The sequence below is a fragment of the Populus euphratica genome, unplaced genomic scaffold (assembly GCF_000495115.2).
Source record: "Populus euphratica unplaced genomic scaffold, PopEup_1.0 scaffold293.1, whole genome shotgun sequence".
Classification (NCBI taxonomy): Eukaryota; Viridiplantae; Streptophyta; class Magnoliopsida; order Malpighiales; family Salicaceae; genus Populus; species Populus euphratica.
Genome location: NW_011500074.1, coordinates 156,879 through 177,001, shown reverse-complemented (window position 1 = coordinate 177,001; position 20,123 = coordinate 156,879). Strand labels below are relative to the sequence as shown.

The window sequence follows — 20,123 nt, the reverse complement described above, 5'->3', positions numbered from 1 at the left end:
TTGTGGTCATGACTCTCTGTTTTTTGAGCCTTACTTCAATTTGGTCGTGAATATTCACACTTGCATATATTTGTTATTTTTCTGACAATTAGACATACATCAATCTCTTTCCAAATTGGGGTAAGATACAATGCTTCTAGTATTTGCTATATATATGTGTGCGTGTATATATATATATATATATATATATATATATAGAGAGAGAGAGAGAGAGAGAGAGAGAGAGAGCAAAGAAGGCCTTGTGCAAGTCTTCTTCTTCTTCTTCTTCTTCTTTTTAATTTGGTAAATCCTGTGCATATTTTTAATGGCCTAACTCGAACTATCAGCCATCTCATCAAAAGATGGGGGAAAGCAAGTGAAACCCCTCATCCAAAAGGAAAGCTGAAAAATATCTCATACCAAAGCACCATAAAAAAGCGTCCCCATTTGAAAATGAAAGATGTAATTAAGGAACTCATCACAAAAGATGTGGTCAAGGAAGCAGGGAATTGAATAAAAGAAAGGAAGTGACACACACACACAGAGGATCCATGATAGTCATGCGTATTCATCATGTTCCAAAGAAATGTTACAAGGCTAATTCTACATCAAGATCGAAAGTAAGATGATGATTTACAAGGTCTACTTTTCACTATTTCTTTGACATAATTTCCATGAACAGACAATTCAAACTAAAGATAGAGAGACAGAGTAAAATAAGGTGCCTTGTAGTCCTACCTCAAAATTTTCTTGAGTGAATTAATGAACCTTAAGTAAAAGATAGTACATTAAAATCATCAGAGATAGTAAAGAAAAGAAAGGAAAAAAATATTGAGATCATAGCCACAGAGCTCCAGCATCTTTCAAGATAGGCACCAACTCACCAGTAATATGAGTAGCCATGACTCTTTCCAATCCACCAAACAACTTTCCCCCGACAAAAACCACCGGAAACTGCACTTGATCAACACCATCCCCTCCTCTGTCACTATTAATCAATGACAACTCCTTAATGACATCATCTTCCTCCTTCTCTTCCACTTCGAAGACCGGTGGATTAACACCTAGCCCTAGCAACAACTTCTTCACAACATGACACATGCAGCACCCACGTTTGCCAAATACTATGACAGAATTCTCCAACACCAATTTCTGGACATGATTTTGATGTCCATTGGTCACCACGAGCACATGTCCACTGCTGGTATTCGCACCACCATGATCGCGTGCGGGGAGTCTCCGGTTGCCGGAAGTGGTGGCCGGAGAGTAGGCTCTAAATGGGATTGCTTCTTGCATTAGGATTATTAATTAATGGTGTGAGGGTGACAATGTTAAGAGATTGGAATTATGAGAGGGTGTTTTATTTTGTTTTGTAATGCGTCGAAGAGAGAGGGAATGAGGAGGCATTTTATTGGGGGATTAATAGGGGCAAGGAGAAGACTCTAACGTCAACGGCAGTTACGCGATCTTTTGCGTCACAGGGACTGTGTGTGATGTGTCCTTACGTCACTGCTTGGTGGACGGATGCTCAGTCGTTCCACTTCCATCTCATGAACATGACCCTTTCTTTTTTTCTTTCTATATATATATATATAATTGGTTTTATGTATATATATATAATTAAATGGGTATAATTGGTTTTATGCTTTAATTTCTTTTCAAATTTTTAGAAATATAAAAAAATTTGTTGATTTTAAATTGTTTTGATGAACAAATAAAAGCAAAATTAAAAACTACTATCATTATTTTTACAACAACTCTATCTGGTTTTGAAAATTTTCAAATGTTTAATTTTTCAAAATTAAAAATAAAAACATATTTTTTTATTTTTTCTCAAAAAATATTAAATAAAATGAGTAAACAATAACTAATAATATACTGTTAGTTATTTTTTAAATTTACTTTATAAAAAATACAAATAGAAAAAAATTCATATTACTCACTTAACATCATAAAATTAAGTTTTTATTTAATTTTAAAATGAAAAGTAAAAAAACCAATTATTTTCCATATGAATATAAATTAATATTTCCAAGTTCTCTTAAAAGGAGAAGAGCCAAGAATTACCAAAGAGATTAAATTTTGTATTTAATATATCAGTAGATTCATGAGGACTTGGCTTAAACAAAAACTAATGAGAGAATTAAATTTGAGATAAATCGATGCCATACTAACTAGCTAACCCCCTTTTTTTTTTTTTTCCCCCCTTCTGGAAAGAGTATATGTATTTTAACTTTTTTTTTTTTTTTCCCCTTCTGGAAAGAGTATATGTATTTTAAGGAATGCCACCTCACATGTAGGGATGACGAAATCCCCCGCCTTTGATGAGCACCATTTTGAAGAAAACAAGGACGTGGGTTTCCTTACAAGGTGTTAGCTGTCTTTTTCTTTTTTACAGTTGATTTTTAAAATAGTTTTACTTAAAATTAAATTAAATTAATAATATTTTTATTTATTTAAATTTAGTTTTTACATCAGCAAATCTAAAAATCTAAAAAATCTAATTTAAAAATATTATTTTTTCTACATATATATTTTCTAATCATAAAAGCAAATGGGCCTTTAATAACATAAATTTATTATTAATTTTTTCTCTTAACTATATATATATTATAAAGCCAACACTTAATTAAATTAAGTAAATCCATATAATTGGTGGAAGACAAAAATAAGTTGAGTTGTTAATATAATTAGTGGAGTACGAGTAGAGATGAGTTATTAACATAAATTTGTGGCATAATTGTTGCCATAATTTATGGCTTTTGTCCCCTCACTTTTGCCTATAAATAGTCAATGCCTTGAAGCTTATTTTACACACCAAGATAGAGAGAAGAAGAGGAGAGTGAAGAGAGAGTAATTCCACAAAGTTGTGAGGTATTTGTGAAAAAGTAAGTAAGGTGTTTTCTCTTAATAATAGAGAGATTTTTAGTTGTTCTCTTATTATTTGAGAGGGGTTATCATTCTCACATTACTTAGTAAAATTCTTCTATACTTGCCCATGGATATAGTCTAATTGGGTGAACCATGTAAATTCTTGTGTATCTCATTTTTCATTTTATCTTATTCATTGCCTTTTATATTGTCGGGTTTGCATGTCAGTATCCTAATAGTGGTATCAGAGCCTTCCTGGTTTGTGTTGTTAATATAGAAAGGTTATTTGTGTATATGGTTACTATTCACGTCTATGACACGACACCATTCTCCTATATGACACTATTCATCCATATGGTACTGTTCACATACGTTACTGTTGGCATATAGAAAGTTAGTGCGGTGATTAAATACAGTCTAGGAAGTTCTGTCTAAGAAGATTGGGTTTTAAACGAGATCATTTGTGACCCCTCCAATCTTTCCTGGGAACTTACTTAGTAAAGTCGTTTACACGATACTATTTTTGTATACGTTACAGATCTGTGAAACGGTGATAGCTGAATAGATCACGGTGAATAAAATGACAGCAAAGTATGACATTGAAAGGTTCAAGGGGAGCAATTTCTCTAACGGTGAATAAAATGACAGCAAAGTATGAGATTGAAAGGTTCAAGGGGAGCAATTTCTCACTGTGAAAAATAAAAATCAAGGCAATCTTAAGGAAAGACAATTGCTTGGCAGCAATTGGGGATCTGCCCGTGGAGATCACTGATAATGCAAAATGGAATAAGATTGATAGCAATGCTATTACTAGCATACACTTAGCATTAGCTGATAAAGTATTATCAAGTGTGGCGGAGAAGAAAACAGCTATAGAGATATGGGATACTCTGACAAAGTTATACGAGTCCAAGTCTTTGCACAATATGATTTTCTTAAAGTGGAGACTTTATACCTTTCGAATGACAGAAACCACATTGGTGACTGACCACATCAACACAATAAGAACTCTATTTTCACAACTTACTACGTTGGGTCAACAAATAGAGAAAAATAAATGTGTAGAGCTTCTACTTCAAAATCTTCCTGATTTGTATGATTAGCTCATTATCAACTTAACCAATAATATCCTCTCATACTATTTAGTTTTCTATAATATTGCAGCCGTTATCTTGGAAGAAGAAAATAGAAGCAAAAACAAAGAAGACAGAAATAGTTCAAACCAAGTAGAGGCATTATTGGTGTCAAGAGGAAGATCAATAGAGCGTGGCTTTAATGGGAGTTAAAGGCAGGGGGGGTCCAAATCAAGACGTAAAAAAACTATGAAATGCTACAACTGTGGCAAAAAAGAGCACTTTAAAAAGAATTATTGGTTTAAAAAGTGTATAGAGAACGTTGTAGAGTCATCAAAACCTCAAGGATATATTGTGAGCACCTTAGAAGATGGAGAGGTTTTATATAGTGAAGCAGCTATAATATCTACAGATAGAGGAAAGCTCACTAGGGTCTAGCTAATGAATTCAGGAGCAACATGGCATATGACTCATAATCGAGATTGATTTTATACATATGAACCCATCTCTAGAGTCACAGTGTTCATGGGTGATAATCATGCTTTAGAGATTGCTGGCATTGTCACCATCAAATTGAAGATGTATGATGACTTAATTTGTACTATTTCAGGAGTGCAACATGTGAAAGACTTAAAGAAGAATCTTTTATTCATGGGACAATTTAATAGTCTTGGTTGTAAGATCCGAATAGACAATGGAATAATGAAAATTATCAAAGGAGCGCTGGTGGTTTTAAAGGAAAAAAGACAATTGCAAACATGTTTGTATTAATAGGAGAAACACATTATAGAGCAGAAGCGTTAATTGTATTAGTTAGTCCTGTAGAAGATAAAACGATGATGTGGCATGAGAAACTAGGCCACATGTCAGAGAAAGGTTTGAAAATTCTCTCTGATCAGAAGTTACTCTTTAGGCTTACAAAGGTTACTTTACCCTTTTGTGAGCACTATGTTACAAGTAAATAACACAAGTTAAAGTTTGGCACATCAATAACTAGGAGCAAATGCATCTTAGACCTGATTCACTCTAATGTTTGGCAAGCACCGGTTATATCCTTGAAAGGAGCAAGATACTTTGTATCATTCACAGATGACTTCTCTACGAGATTTTGGGTGTATCCAATTAGAAGGAAGACATATATACTTACAGTCTTTAAAACTTTCAAAGCGCGGGTGGAACTTGAATATGAAAAGAAGATCAAGTGTTTGAGGATTGACATTGGAGGAGAATATACCAATGATGAATTTGATAACTTATGTCAATATGAAGGTATCAAAAAGCAGTTCACAATGGCATACACTCCACAACAAAATAGAATAGCAGAGCAGTTGAACAGAACTCTATCAGAAAAAACAAGAGCAATGTTGAAGGCTGCAAGTCTAGGAAAGTCATTTTGGGCAGAAGTAGTCAATACTGCCAGTTATGTGATAAATCAATTTTCATCAACTACAATTGAGCTGAAGACACCGATAGAGATATGAACTGGAAAATTAGCTGATTATTCTTGATTGTATATATTTGCTGCCAGTTATGTGATAAATCAATTTTCATCAACTACAATTGAGCTGAAGACATCGATAGAGATATGAACTGGAAAATTAGCTGATTATTCTTGATTGTATATATTTGAAAGTCCTGTGTACATGATGTACAATACATAAGAAGTTAGCAAGCTGAATTCAAAATCAAGAAAATGTGTATTATTGGGATATGCTGATGGAGTGAAGGGGTATCGTTTGTGGGATCCCACTGCTTACAAGGTAGTCATCAGCAGAGATGTCATACTTCTCTGAAGCTGCACTAGAGCATGAAGAGCAAGAATGAATAAAGTCTAAAACTCCTGAAGTTCGGCAATCGACTCATAAAAGAAGACCACGACTTGGCATTCAGAATATGTTACTGAGAGCATTACATATTATCTTCTAATAGAGAATGGAGAGCCATCAACTTTTCATGAGGCTATCAAAAACACAAATGTATCTATGTGGATGACAACAATGAAAGAGGAGATTGAAGTTCTACGCAAGAATAATACTTGGGATCTTGTTCCACTACCACAATGAAGAAAGGCTATTGGCAATAAACAAGTTTGCAAGATAAAGTGTGATGGTAATGATCAAGTGGAGCGGTATCATGCAAGATTGGTGGTGAATGAATATGCTAAAAAAGAAGAAATAGACTTTAATGAGATATTTTCTTTAGTGGTACGACTTACTACAATTAGAGTAGTCTTGGCGATATGTGCTATATTTGATCTTCATTTAGAGTAGTTAGATGTGAAAACTGTATTTCTTCATGGAGAACTTGAAAAGGAAATTTATATGCTCCAACAAGAGGGTTTTGCTAAAATAGGCAAGGAGAACTTAGTTTGCAGGTTGAATAAATCTCTATACCATCTCAACTAGGCACCAAGGTGTTGGTACAAGAGATTTGATTCCTTCATAATTAGCATTGGGTACAATAGACTTAATTCAGACCATTGTACGTATTACAAGAGGTTTGAAGAAAATAATGTTTTCATCATTCTGTTGTTGTACATGGATGACATGTTGGTGATAAGCCCTAATAAAGATTGAGTCCAAGAATTGAAGGCACAATTAGCTAAAGAGTTTAATATGAAGGATTTGGGACCAGCAAACAAGATTTTAGGGATGTAAATTCACTGAGACAAAAGTAAGAGGAAGATTTGACTTTCTCTGAAGAATTATTTGAAGAAGATTTTGCGTCGCTTCAACATGCAAGATTATAAGCCAATTTCCACCCCACTTCCTATTAAATTCAAAATATCCTCAAATATGTCTCCTAGCAATGAAGCAGAGAGGATGGAGATGTCACGAGTATCGTATGCATCAGCAGTGGGAAGTTTAATGTTGGTCATGATATGTAGAAGACCAAACATTGCACAAGCAGTAGGAGCAGCTAGTCGACACTTGGCAAATCCTGGTAGAGAGTATTGGAATACTATTAAGAGGATCTTGAGATACATCAAAGGTACTTCAAATGTTGTATTATGTTATGGAGGATCAAAATTTACTGTCAGAAGCTATGTTGACTCAGATTTTGCTAGTGACCTTGAGAAAAGAAAATCCACTACAGGCTATGTGTTCATAGTTACAATAGGAGCTGTGAGCTGGGTCTCTAAACTTCAGACTATTATAGCGTTATCCACAACAGAAGCTGAGTATATGGCAGTTACACAAGCTTGTAAAGAAGCAATATGGATGAAGAAACTTATAGAGGAGCTCGAGCACAAACAAAAGAATATTCTTTTGTATTGTGATAGTTAAAGTGCCTTGCATATTGTAATGAATTCAGTGTTTCATTCAAGAACAAAACATATAGATGTTCAGTATCACTTTGTTCGCGAAGTGATGAAAGATGGAAGTGTGAATTTTTAAAAGGTTCACACAAAAGAAAACCCAGCAAATGCTTTGACTAAACCGGTCAACAGTAATAAGTATATATGGTGCAGATCCTCTTATAGCCTAGCAGAAACGTAAGCAGCATGAAGATGAAAAGTATATAAATAATAGAAGAATCATAGATGATCAAGTGTAAAGACTTGATTAAATCATCAAAGTCTTCAAGTAGGAGAATGTAAAGCCAACACTTAATTATTAAGTAAAACCATATAATTGGTGAAAGACAAAAATAAGTAGAGTTATTGGCATAATTGGAGATGAGTCGTTAATATAATTGGTGGAGTTGTTGGTATAATTGGTAAAGTATGAGTGAAGATGAGTTATTGACGTAATTTGTGCTATCATTTATGGCCTTTGTCCCCTCATTCTTACCTATAAATAGGAAATGTCTTCAAACTTATTTTACACATCAAGATAGAGAGAAAAAGTGGAGAGTGAAGAGAGAGTAGTCACACAAAGTTATGAGGTATTTGTGAGAGAGTAAGTGAGATATTTTCTCCTAGTAATAAAGAAATTCTTAATTGTTCTTCTATTATTTGAGAGGAGTTGTAATTCTCATATTACTTAGTAAAATCATTCTATACTTGTCTGTAGACGTAGTCTAATTAGGTGAACCACGTAAATCCTTGTGTGTCTCATTTTTTTTTATCTTATTCATTGTTTTGTATCTTGTTGGATTTGTATATCAATACACTTTTATATATATCAAACACAGGCGTTTTAATTGGAGTTTTGTGTATTTTTGAGTTTTTTTATTTTGAATTATTTTTTATTTTTAAATCATTTTAATTTATTAATATAAAAAATTAAAAAAACCCGAAGACAGAAGCAGTTCGAGGACGGTGAGCCGTGCACAGGTCATCCATAAAAAACAAGGGGTTGCTAGTGACATCACATATAGCATCATACACAGGACCACATTGCATCATCTTGATGTGCCACGTGGAATTGGATAATATTCGTTGACGATGCCAACATGGCTTCCCACTTATTTTTAAAACAGATCCTTTCATCTTCTGACACGCATTAGAACCTGGTCCACTTTCTGATTGCTGACGTCGTATCACCTCGTGACACACAATGTAATAAATATCACGTGGATTTTGGCTTTTAATGATCATTTATGCTATATCCCCCTCTCTTTCTTCACGTCTAGAAGACAGACAAAATAATATATATTATCAGATGGGACCTACCCCTAAACTTTCGATTTGCCCGCTATGATTCCTTTGGATGATTTTTTTTAGAATATCTTAAAGTTTTAATTTTTTTATGAATATAACATTTTCTTTATCAAATTATTTTTTCAAGTTTAAACCATACTGAAACTTTAAATTGGAGAACGTACATTGTAATAAGTGCTAAACTTGTAGGCTATAGTTTGGGATACATAAGTAATTAGGAAGCTGTAAAGTTGATTACTTGATATATTTGGTTCTTATTTATGTTCAATTAAACTAGTTAATGCGATTTATATATTGAATAATGATGTCTAGTATGTTTTTAATTTAATACAAATAAAAATTATTATAAGTCAAAATTTTTAAAAATTAAAAATTTATAATTATAAAAAATACCTAGAATATTTAGTTTTTATTTAGTTTTTATTCATCAATTTTTATTTCAATCAGAAATTATCATTCACTGTAAATATATCTTTGTATATAAATCATCTCATTATAGATTTTTAATTTTTTTATAGATTTTTTTTATTATGAATCTCTAACACAATAAAGAAAAAAATAAAAAAAAATTAATAAAAAAGAAAAGTTTTAAAAAGTATTTATTATGAATCTCTAACACAACAAAGAAAAAAATAAAAAAAAAATTTAATAAAAAAGAAAAGTTTTAAAAAGTATTAAAGTTGGAATGAAAGACTAAGATATTGATGTATAAAAATGAATGACTAGATTTCATCAAAGCATTTGTAATTGCCACATCAACAAGATTTAGTCTTATTTGAATTCAAAGTTATCATATTAGCATTTTTCAAATTTGATTTTGAATTTGCTTTAATTTCTCTTTTATTTAAATATTAGCAAAGTAAAATTTTAGTGTTATGAAAAAGCTCCGTATTTATGGGAGATATGTATTGCTTCAAATCAGTCTAATTTTTTTTTTCTAATTTTTATTCAATAAAAACCCTTTAATTAAATTCTATCAGTAACTAATTTATCAATTTTTATTTTAAAATACTTTCTTATAGTTTAGGTTTATTATAATTGATATTAGAGTTTAGTAAGTCATGGTAAATGAAACCCTAATATCACAATTATTGGAGATAGTCGCTAATATAAAAAAATAATAAGTTTTAAAAGAATTAGCTCAATAATTACAAAATATGTCAGTCTAAGTAGTATAGCTTATTAAAATTCAAAGGAATAGGCTAATAAAATCTACTTTTAGTACCTCTTTGATTTTGGTTAATGTGAATCACCAACATGAAGTTGAATCACATGGGGACAACTAGATTCAATTGATTCAATTAAGGTTTATTAAGTTATATTTTCCCAAGTTTAAAATAAATGATCCATTATATTTAGAACTTGAGGCATCAACTTATATTTACCCTATGAAAGCATTTATTAATCTAAAATGTGCTTCATCAATTGAAAAGGAGCACTTAAGAGCTTAGGAAACACTATTATAAAATACCAAAGCAGAATTATGCAAAGCACATGATAGGAAGAAGTCACATGCAGACCAAACAAGAAAGAAACTAGAATGCAAATAAGGTTCTAGCCCAGCGGTGGAAGGGGTTTATCCCCTTTCTCCGCACCTGGATTCGAAGTAAGGTTCTAGCCTAGCGGTGGAAGGGGCTTATCCCCTTTCTCCGCACCTGGATTCGAGTCTTACCGTGCACGCCTGTCATTTTCGCGGTGCCTTACCTGCTCACTGGGTTTGCAGGATATTCAATGGGCCGTGGGGATTAGTCGTGGTGCGTGTAAGCTGGCCCGGATACCCTATGTAAATAAAAAAAAAAAAAGAAGAAAGAAACTAGAATCAAAAGAAGGGGATTGGGTGTGCATACCTTAAGCTCTGGTAATATCGTCAACTGAGCATTTACTAGAAGAAAAATAAGAAGTTAAAGTTAGCTTACAATTACCACAAATCATTCAAAATACAAGTAAGGATAGGGAATGTGATTTACTATTTGGAGTTTCTAGCTGGGCCTTAGTATATCCAACGTTCAAGGTTTCATTGAAAATTTTATATATAGTTTTATAATCGTGGTGATCCATGATCAAATCTTAATTAAAGTTGTAAAAATTTAGTGTGCTTATAGTGTAGTAATTTTTATAGTTGTGATTTAAAAAAAATTATTTTTGATTAATGTTAGTATCGTATTTATATATATTTGGTTAAAATTATAGTTGAAATTGAGGTTGAACAAAAAATAATTTAATGTATTTGATTAAGAATGTTTTTCAATTTAAGGTTATGAAATAACTAAAAAAGATATATATTAATATTAATGATTTTTAATTTAAATATTATAGATTTAACTTCTTTTATTACATCATGAAATAAATAGTACATTATATAAATTTATCTAATAAGAACTATAGTTTTTATTATTTTTTGAGTGTGCAACAAAATTAGGTAAAATATCATTAGAAATAAAATTAGAATTACAATTAATTTTTGTAAATGTTATACCATCATGTGATCTCTTTCTAATTAATGCATTGCTATTAAATAATATTAAATATTAATTTTTTTCATTAATTCCAATTAAAAAATTAAAAAATTAATTTTTTTATTGGATTAAACTCGATCTAATATATTTAGCTTCAAACTGGATCTGATCCAACCATTATCAATGAATAAACCGAACAATGCAAAGTGAGTTTTTAATTTACTTTGCATTGATTCACTCACTTTGCACAATTCTGCAAAATGAATTACAATTTACTCTGCACATAGAGACGAAACACAGACAAAAATAGCAATTTTTTGCTTTTGTTAAACTGGAGGCACAGTCGCAAATATTATGGGTTCTACCAAAAAATACTCCGGTCATTAACTTAACCAAATATAAATATTTATAATATATAATTAATCTCACCCACATTTGTAGTGCTAAACAGGTATTTTAGTAGTCGAAACGGAAAAAACATAGATTGAAGCATATAATTTACTTTGAAACAGTGAAAATATTTTTTCTATTAAGGATTTAAAGCAAATATAATATGTAAATATTTGTGTTAAATAGTTTAAATTGGGGGATGATAGAATAACGAAAAATAATTTCTATACTTCACTCGTGGGGAAAATGTGGGGCTCGTTGTTTAAATATTTGTCTGCTCACAGAGAGACCTCACGTCACTTGACAAGAAAACTAAGTTGATGGATAGAAAAAAAAAAATAAAACAAATAAATAAAACAGGGGAAATGAGTGAATCACAGAATTACGAGGAAATTTACAAGTCTGGGTTTACTTTGACATTTGAGAGCCATTAGTCGGTCAACTTAACGTTGTAGGTAGCAAATATCAGGCCAATTAATCTCCATTAAAAAAAATAAAATCAGACCTTATGTAGCAGGGTTTTCTATAGAGATTTGTTCAAAGGAGATCCATACAACCCACGGCAGACAGCAAAGAACAGTCTAAGTTGCCTGCCACTAACGTGTAATACCCACGTGTCAGTGTGTGGCCCTACTAATCAAGTTATAATGCTTTGCCTGCCAATTGCCATGCAATTTGATTATAGCTTGTTTAGGTTCTTAATTAACAGAAATAATTAATCTGGACAATCGGAGCATGACCCTCACCACTAGGATTATATTTTTTATTAATCTTATGGATAGTTTAATTAATCAGTTATTGAGTTTTTTTAAAAAAATTATAAATTTAAGTTTTTCTAGAACCATTTTAATCTTATATAATCATTACTTTTAAAATATATAAAACTAGTTAAAATATATGCAAACTAGTTTGAATACCACATTAATAATAATAAAAGATTATCTCTTTATTTGAATGGACTAGCAAAAAGATGCTAAATAGTTCTTTGATGTGGCTGTAGGATATCCAAGTCCATACCTCTGACTTTAGTGGCATTGAATGCGGAATCATATGTTTTTTTAGTTTATTTTTATATTTTTAAAGTGTTATTAAAATTTTTAATTTTTTTGTTTTAAATTATTTTTTTAATATGTTAATATTAAAAATAAATTTAAAAAATAAAAAATTATTTTAATATATTTTAAATAAAAAATATTTTTAAAAACAATCATTATTATAAAACGATTTAAAATAATGTTTATAATAAGTTAAAATTCATGAACATTGAATACTGAGAACATATCAGTAAAAAATGTGTTTTGCGTTGAAAATATACTTTTAAATTTTTTTATAATTTTAAATTATTTTAATATACTAATAACAAAAATAATTTTTTTAAATAATTTTTTATATATATTTTTAAATAAAAATTTATTTTAAAAAAACTACTATCAAAATATCTAGCAATATAAAATCTAGTTGGAGAAATAAATAAAATTGATATGGCGTGAGACGGACTAACTCGTTATAAATGACCTCATCGGTGAACACATCAATGATTTCCGGGGTCCATCATAGATCCCCATTTGCCGTGCAAGTCAGAAAAACAAACATCCTTGTGCTCAACGTGAACTCTAAGAAATTAATGAGTTGGTCTCCTTTCTGACCGCAATTTTTGACTCTCAGACAACTTCATACCTTGCCGATGATTAAATTGGAAGATAAATTCCATTCTTACAAAAGCATCCAACCTCAAAAACTTCGTCCACAATCTGGGCTCTTTCCAGCTAAAACAACAGTGTTCAAGGGCAAAAGTCCTTGCAAGTCTTCTCTGGAGCTAGAATTCCTGTCGTCTAAGATGGATTCTAGAAGCCACGGAGAAGATTTAAAGTTACCACGTGGTTTGCACATTTATACATTGTTTTGTTTGGCGGAAAGTATTTTTAAATTTTTTAAATTTATTTATTATTAAAAAAATTAATTAATAAAAAATATTTTTTAATTAAAAAATTTAACTTAATTTATAAAAAAGTATTTTCATTTTATTTTAGATAAAAAATACTTTCTAGAAATTATAAAAAATTTAAAAATATTATATTATTTGCTAATTATATTAAATTTGGTCTTTAAATTTTTGATTGCTATATATATTTTATTTTAATTTAATTTTTATATTAACTTTGGTGTTTATTTTTATAATTGTTATTTTTTTATTATTATTTTGTAATTAAAATTTTTTATTTATCAAATTTGATCCTTATTCTTTTAATTATTACTTATTTTATTTGAAATAATTTATGGAATAATAATACTATTATTTTAATTTTTTAATTTTTGATTTTTTTATTTGTTAGATTTAATATTTATTATTTTGATTATTATTTATTTTATTTAAAATAATTTATAATTTTTTTTAATTTCATTTTTAATCAACCTTTTAATTTATAAGATTTGTTTCTTATTTTTAATCAACCTTTTAATTTATAAATTTATAAGATTTGTTCCTCGTTATTTTAATAAATTTGAAAAAAATAAAATATTAATAAATTATTTTTTATATTATTTTTCATGATACAACAAATACTGAAAAATATTTTTTAACTTATTTTACATTACATTATCAAACATTAAAAAAATAATTTATGTTTTTAATTTTTTTTATTTTTAAATTCACTTCAAAAAAATATATTATCTAGCAAAGAAACCACCTTATTACTTCAAGATTTTCCTAAAACAAGTAGGAAGCCTGTGCATCTGAAATCAATTATTAATCCTGTCGAAAACTTCACGGGGAATTAAGAAAAACGGGTGGCGGGGGCTCATAAACTTCCTGCAAGGAAATTTGGTGCCCCACGTGCACTTGTCTTGTCTTGCCATTTGTATCAATCTTGGCAATAATTTTAACCTATAACTACTCTCTTTTTTTTCTTTTTCTTTTTGTGTCAAATTGCAGTACTTGAATACGGCAAAGGGGCAGAGCATCAATGCCATTCCATCTAAAACGCACTCGGATGCTCGAATATAAATCAAAATCCCAAAATGCTAGTAGATGGAGCAGGACAGACTTGAAATTTAGACCATAAGAAAAAAGGCCAAACAAAAACGCCATACATTTTATCAGCACATAAGATCAGTTCATGGTCAGCTCTCTAACAACCTGGGGGGTGTTCTCCTGTCAACAACCCCTTTTGATAGACGTTGTTAAAGTAAACAAAATAAGGGTATCAAGCAGGGAGCACTGAAGCAGGGAACATCTAATAAACTGACATGATATCGTTCCTCAATATTCTAGTCATTCATAACGTGAATACTGAAACAAGTGCATAGACCAAAAGCTTTAACTTCACTGCTAACTATTTTCTATTGATTGGGTTTGGCAAACCCATCTCTTGAAGGTTCAGCAGAAGGTCACTGGCATTCTAGTACACCTCATTCTTCGCATTTGATATAACCAGAGCAATCTCTCTAGCAGCTTCAATTTTTCTTGGTGCAAGGAATAACTGATTGTTGGCCATAGCTTGTGAAATCACTTCAGCAGTCTTGGCCTCACCCTGGAGATAAGTGTTTCATGGATTATCCAAGTCAGGACTTTCTCATTGTATTTTGGACCAAGAGCTTGATCTGCCACAGAACGAGTAAGGAATCAAAGCTCTATCTTGACCTGTTATGAAGATGCATTCAAGGAGTTAGTAGGCAAAGAAAGCTGCTCCCTCCAAATGAAAATCGAGATGAATTATTGATAGACAAGGGGATCATTCAAAACAGGAGCGGTAGCCAATTTATAGGAAATGTAATATAATAACCAGCCTGCAACACTTGAAGCATTTGGAGATGGTAATTCCAGATAGAGTTCTGGATATTTTCACTAATTATTCCAATGAATAACACTAAACAATGGAAAGACATGCCACAAAGACAACCTGAACAAATAGCTTCAATCTTCAAGTGAAGAATGTATTAAATTGCTATGATGCACAAAAATACTTGTAGAATCTGCATGCCTTAATGATTTCCATGGAATGAACACACCTCATTGACTTGTTGGATAACAGGAGTCACAACAATATTAGTAAAATCACAGAAAAATCTATGTGATTTCCATGAATTGAATGCATTTCATAAACTATTTACATGAAATAGCAAATATTCTCAGAATTTCAAGGTCAAAAATATAATTGTTAAAAGTACTCAAAATTATTTTTCAATTTTCAATTTAATATGATGATGTTCCAATATCCTATACTTTATTCAAGGGGAATAAGCCAATCCTAGCAAGTAATAAAGTGGCTCTAATCCTTACAAGGTATTTACTTCCTAAGCGATATATAACAACTATAGTTAAGAAATGGAATGAAAGTACATATACAACATGTGCAAATCATATTGGAAAAGTACATATGCAAATCTATAAGACACAGTGAAGTAAGCAAAACATAACCAAGTAGCAGATCTATTCAATGTGATTTCTAAATCTGTCTAGGAGCTGCTAGAGAGAATTAAATTTCTGTTCTTCAAAACAACCTCCCAGCTTGACATCTGTAACAAGTTTGAGAACACTTGTAAGTTGTAACTTTCATTTTGTTAATCATAAAGTGCACTACTTCAATTCTCTTTGGTTTCTTTTCCTGAGTTTGGGAGTATAACATAGATTCTTTGAGAGAAAGTTACCATTTGGAGGTCATGGCTACCAGCAGTGCTATCCATGAGGTGGGGTTCTGCATGAATATTATAAATAGTTGGCCTTTCAAGCCATAATCATCAAGTGCGTTCCTTCAGTGTAGACCTGCACATTATGCATACAAGCAAAGCAAGCAAAATAGCTATTAGTGAGATAGAATAAAACAGGAAAAGAAGGATATATATTTTGACTTTCAGCAATGCAAGGAGAGAAATTATCCCATAATATCAGAGACACATGACACAACATGGAATTGGCATGGGAAGAAATTCCAGGATGCCTTACCAAGGATGTTTGCTTAGAAACGGAGAACTACCAGTGCATCATATGGTCAGAATTTTAAGAAGGAACAAAAAAAAAAAAAAAAACGGCAGGTTGTAGGTTGTCCATGGGAAGGACTAGTTAGTTTGTTGGAGGCCTAACCTTTTCTTTGACTTCATGAATGCTGTTGAACATAACAGCCCTATGCCAACCCTCAACAGTGTATAAACTGTTGAATACAGCATACAGACCAATAGCTCCAATTGTAGCCAAAGTGGAGGCTACCTTAGGCACCTGTGGGATATTGACATTAGCCATGTTGCCAACCTATAAAAAGCAGATTAGTACCAAATAAACCGTGTACCAGTAAAACATGAAGTTTCAAAATCCAAGGAACGAAAGAACAACATCAAGCTCCACTGCGAAATTCTATGCCATGACATAAAAATGCAAAAACAATGACAGAAATAGAAATACAACTCATTAAGGGGAAAAAAAATCACAACCTTATAGCCAGTGGCAAGCAATTGGAATAGCATAACTAATAGAAATTAGAAGACAATTCAACATCACAATAGAACTGTTTGATGTTAATCGCTTCTTTCACAACCACAACCACAACCCAACCGAGATTGAATACGAAAGAAAGGGTCAGGCAAGCCCAACCCAAAATTGCATAATGATCAAGCATGAAATGTTGATACTCTTATAAATTCAACAGTACTAGAAAATCTCAACTAAAGCAGAAGGGATTTCCAATGTTTCTTCAGCAATGCAAAAGAAAATGTACTTAAAAGATAATAAATTGTCAATCAAGAAGCAAACTAATTACTTTGCCAATCATATGCAAGAAAATGAACCATACATGGCTAACTCCATCCTATCAAAAATTATATCAAACCAATTTTCAGTTTCACTCTATAAATGCTAAATAAGAAAAAATCTACACCAAAATTTCCATTATTTTAGAGGATGAGCGATTTTCTACATTATCAAAAGTGAAGTTAAGTTCAACATCATATGACAACCATACTCGGACATTTATAACCTAGCGAGATTAATTACTTAATTTCAACAAATATAAGTTGGAACCTAGTGAGATTAATTACTTAATTTCAACAAATATTTGAGATAATTAGTTAATGGTCAGAATGATTGTACCTTTTGTGGGTTCGATCGATCTGCCTCTGCCTTTTGTTCGTGCTTCAAAGCCGGAGATGCAGAGAGATAAGCGGTGGAGGGGTTTTAGGTGGGATTTATGGCTTTGTTTTTCTTCTTCAAGACAAGCTGGCGTTATTAACTGTCCCTCCTCCTCTTCTAAAGGTCGGTTTTTGCTCTCACAGGAGTTAGGTGCGTGGACTGGCCCAATTTAGGTCCATTGAATCAAGCCCAATCTAATAAAGTTCGGGTATGATATGTGATTGAAACTGTATATTAAATAATCAATATATATTATAATTTTGCATGAATTCCGCTAATTTTTTTTTAAAAAAACCTTAATTATGAAAACTCTATAATTTATAATTTTTATTCACATCAAGATTTTGCTTCAAGCTTACCGCTACGTACATCAATCTCATTTGCATATCTTATGTCTTAATCCCTATTATTATCTGTATCTTTCCCTAATGATGTCACATAATATTATATTTCTTGAAATAGAAATACAATCAAGTAAAAAATAATATTGTACTTCTATATAATTTTTTTTAAGATTTTTTTTATATTTATATTTGTTTTAACATGATGGGGGGAACATGGGAAACCTAGAAACTCACATGGATTACATCATTGATATTTGTCTACACTCGTTAATTCAACCTTCTCTTTTTGCAAAATCAAATCACTACTGAATGCACACTTTGTGAAAGAAAGGTGTATGCACACCCATTCTCCAATCAAATAAAAATCTTATTGATCCACTTAATTCGATAAAAATAAAAATTTAAAACATGAATTCTTTTAAGGGTTAATTACACTAAGCATCTTGTAGTTTGTTCTTTTTTTCCTTCACTTTACCTCTATTTTTTTTGGAAAATACACTATACAATGAAAATCTTAAATTAAACAAAATATCTAAATTACCTTTATATATAATATATTAAAAAATTAAACAAACAACATATCTAATACCTTTTCTCCTCAAAATTATGATTTCTTTTCTAATAACATTCTCTCTCTTTTATCTCGACAAATCAAACCCAATTCAAAATCAATATCAAGTTTTTTCTAATCAATTTCTCTCTTCTTGCAATGTATATTATTGATGTATACATGATCTGTCTCGTATTTCTTTGGGAACCATTAAAAAAAAACCCAAATTGAAACTTATAGGTTACTATTCACAAAACTATAATTTCAAAATATTTGTTTATAACATGTTTAATTTGTCGATTGAACCTTTCTACTAATTTCTTTAATCATTGTTTAACATAATTAGACATGTTTTCTTGAAAACCCTAAAAAAAAAACAAAATTAAAGTTTAGAGACTATTTACATAACCATAATTTCATTTTCTTTGCTTATAATATGTTTAATTTATGTTTAACCTAATTAGGCATGTTTTCTTCAAACCTGAAAAAACCTCAAATTGAAGCTTGTAAATTACTATTCACAAAACCCTAATTTCAATTTATTAGCTTAAAACATGTTTAATTAATGTTTAACACATATATAAACATTGTTTAGTTAAATATATTTACACATCATGGTAGTTCTTCATATGTTAAAAGAAATTGCAACTATAATCAAATATTTTAATTAGACATAATATTTACATGCAAAAAAGTCTTTTACATAGACTTAAATGGTTTTCAGATAAAGGATAAAAGAGTAAATATAATTTTTATAATACCTCAACGTTATAGATATTTAATATGCATATAGGATAAGATGAGATTCATCTATATAGTGATGTTGATCTTGTTATTACTCTTCTAACATTAAGAATATCGAGGTATTATTCAAACAAACTCAATTATTGCACGCCACATGAAACCAAATATTTTGCAGCATATGATAATGATGATGATGATGTTAATAGTAAGGAAGAATCTCTTAATTTAGATGATGATGAGTTTTGTATTGATAGTTCTAGTATTGATATGAGTACTTTTGGTTTCAATGTTGAAAGTGATATAGTTGATGTTGATACTTCTAGCGTAAATAAAAAGGGTGTTAATGAATATGAGGAAGATGACAAAGATGATGATGAGGAAAAAGATAATAATAAATTGTGATAAGGATGAATTTGATTTTTTTTTTAAAGAAGCTAAAGATGAGTAGATTGATAGCTCAAAAGGTGATATTCATTTTCGTATTACTTTAGATGATGCCTCTGAATTTGAGAATGAATAGAAGATAAATAGTGATGATGATAATATCAAGATATAAAAAAAAAAGCTAAGAACATTTGTCCAAGTTCTATGACTAAACTTCATTAATCACAGTAGGCAAGAGAACTACTTAATTTTTATTGTAATAAAAAATAATTCAATCCATACTAAAAAAAATATAGAGAAAAGGTGCAATATATTTTGAGATAAGTAATAAAAAAATAATTAGATTTTTTAACAAATACTTCCAAAAATAAGGTTTTCTTCATAAAAAAATATGTATTCAAATACCTTAGTATAATAACATTACAGGAAGAAAAACACAAACATTTCTTCTTCTTTTTTAATTAGAGTGCACATATCTTCACTTAAATGAGGTGGTTGTCACTATAAGGTGTCCTATGAAATGAATGCCTTCAAAAGCATTATATTTTAAGGTGTCTTATGATATGGAATGCATAAAAAAAAATATCATTATTATCACTCTCGTACCC

General features: G+C 30.6%; 1 protein-coding gene and 1 pseudogene across 1 annotated transcript; both read right to left on the bottom strand.

Moving 5' to 3' along the window:
- Positions 1-531: 531 nt before the first annotated feature.
- On the bottom strand, positions 532-1,398 carry LOC105108569 (glutaredoxin-C9-like). The gene has a single exon (XM_011002916.1). It carries the CDS (start codon positions 1,273-1,275, stop codon positions 817-819), a length of 459 nt encoding a protein of 152 aa, XP_011001218.1. The 5' UTR covers positions 1,276-1,398; the 3' UTR covers positions 532-816.
- A 13,021-nt stretch (positions 1,399-14,419) lies between these two features.
- LOC105108568 (prohibitin-2, mitochondrial-like) lies at positions 14,420-17,615 on the bottom strand (annotated as a pseudogene).
- Between the last annotated feature and the right edge of the window lie 2,508 nt (positions 17,616-20,123).

Bases quoted from the DNA above. Each gene is read 5' to 3' on its own strand.
- LOC105108569 (XM_011002916.1), bottom strand. From the start codon at position 1,275: ATGCAAGAAGCAATCCCATTTAGAGCCTACTCTCCGGCCACCACTTCC.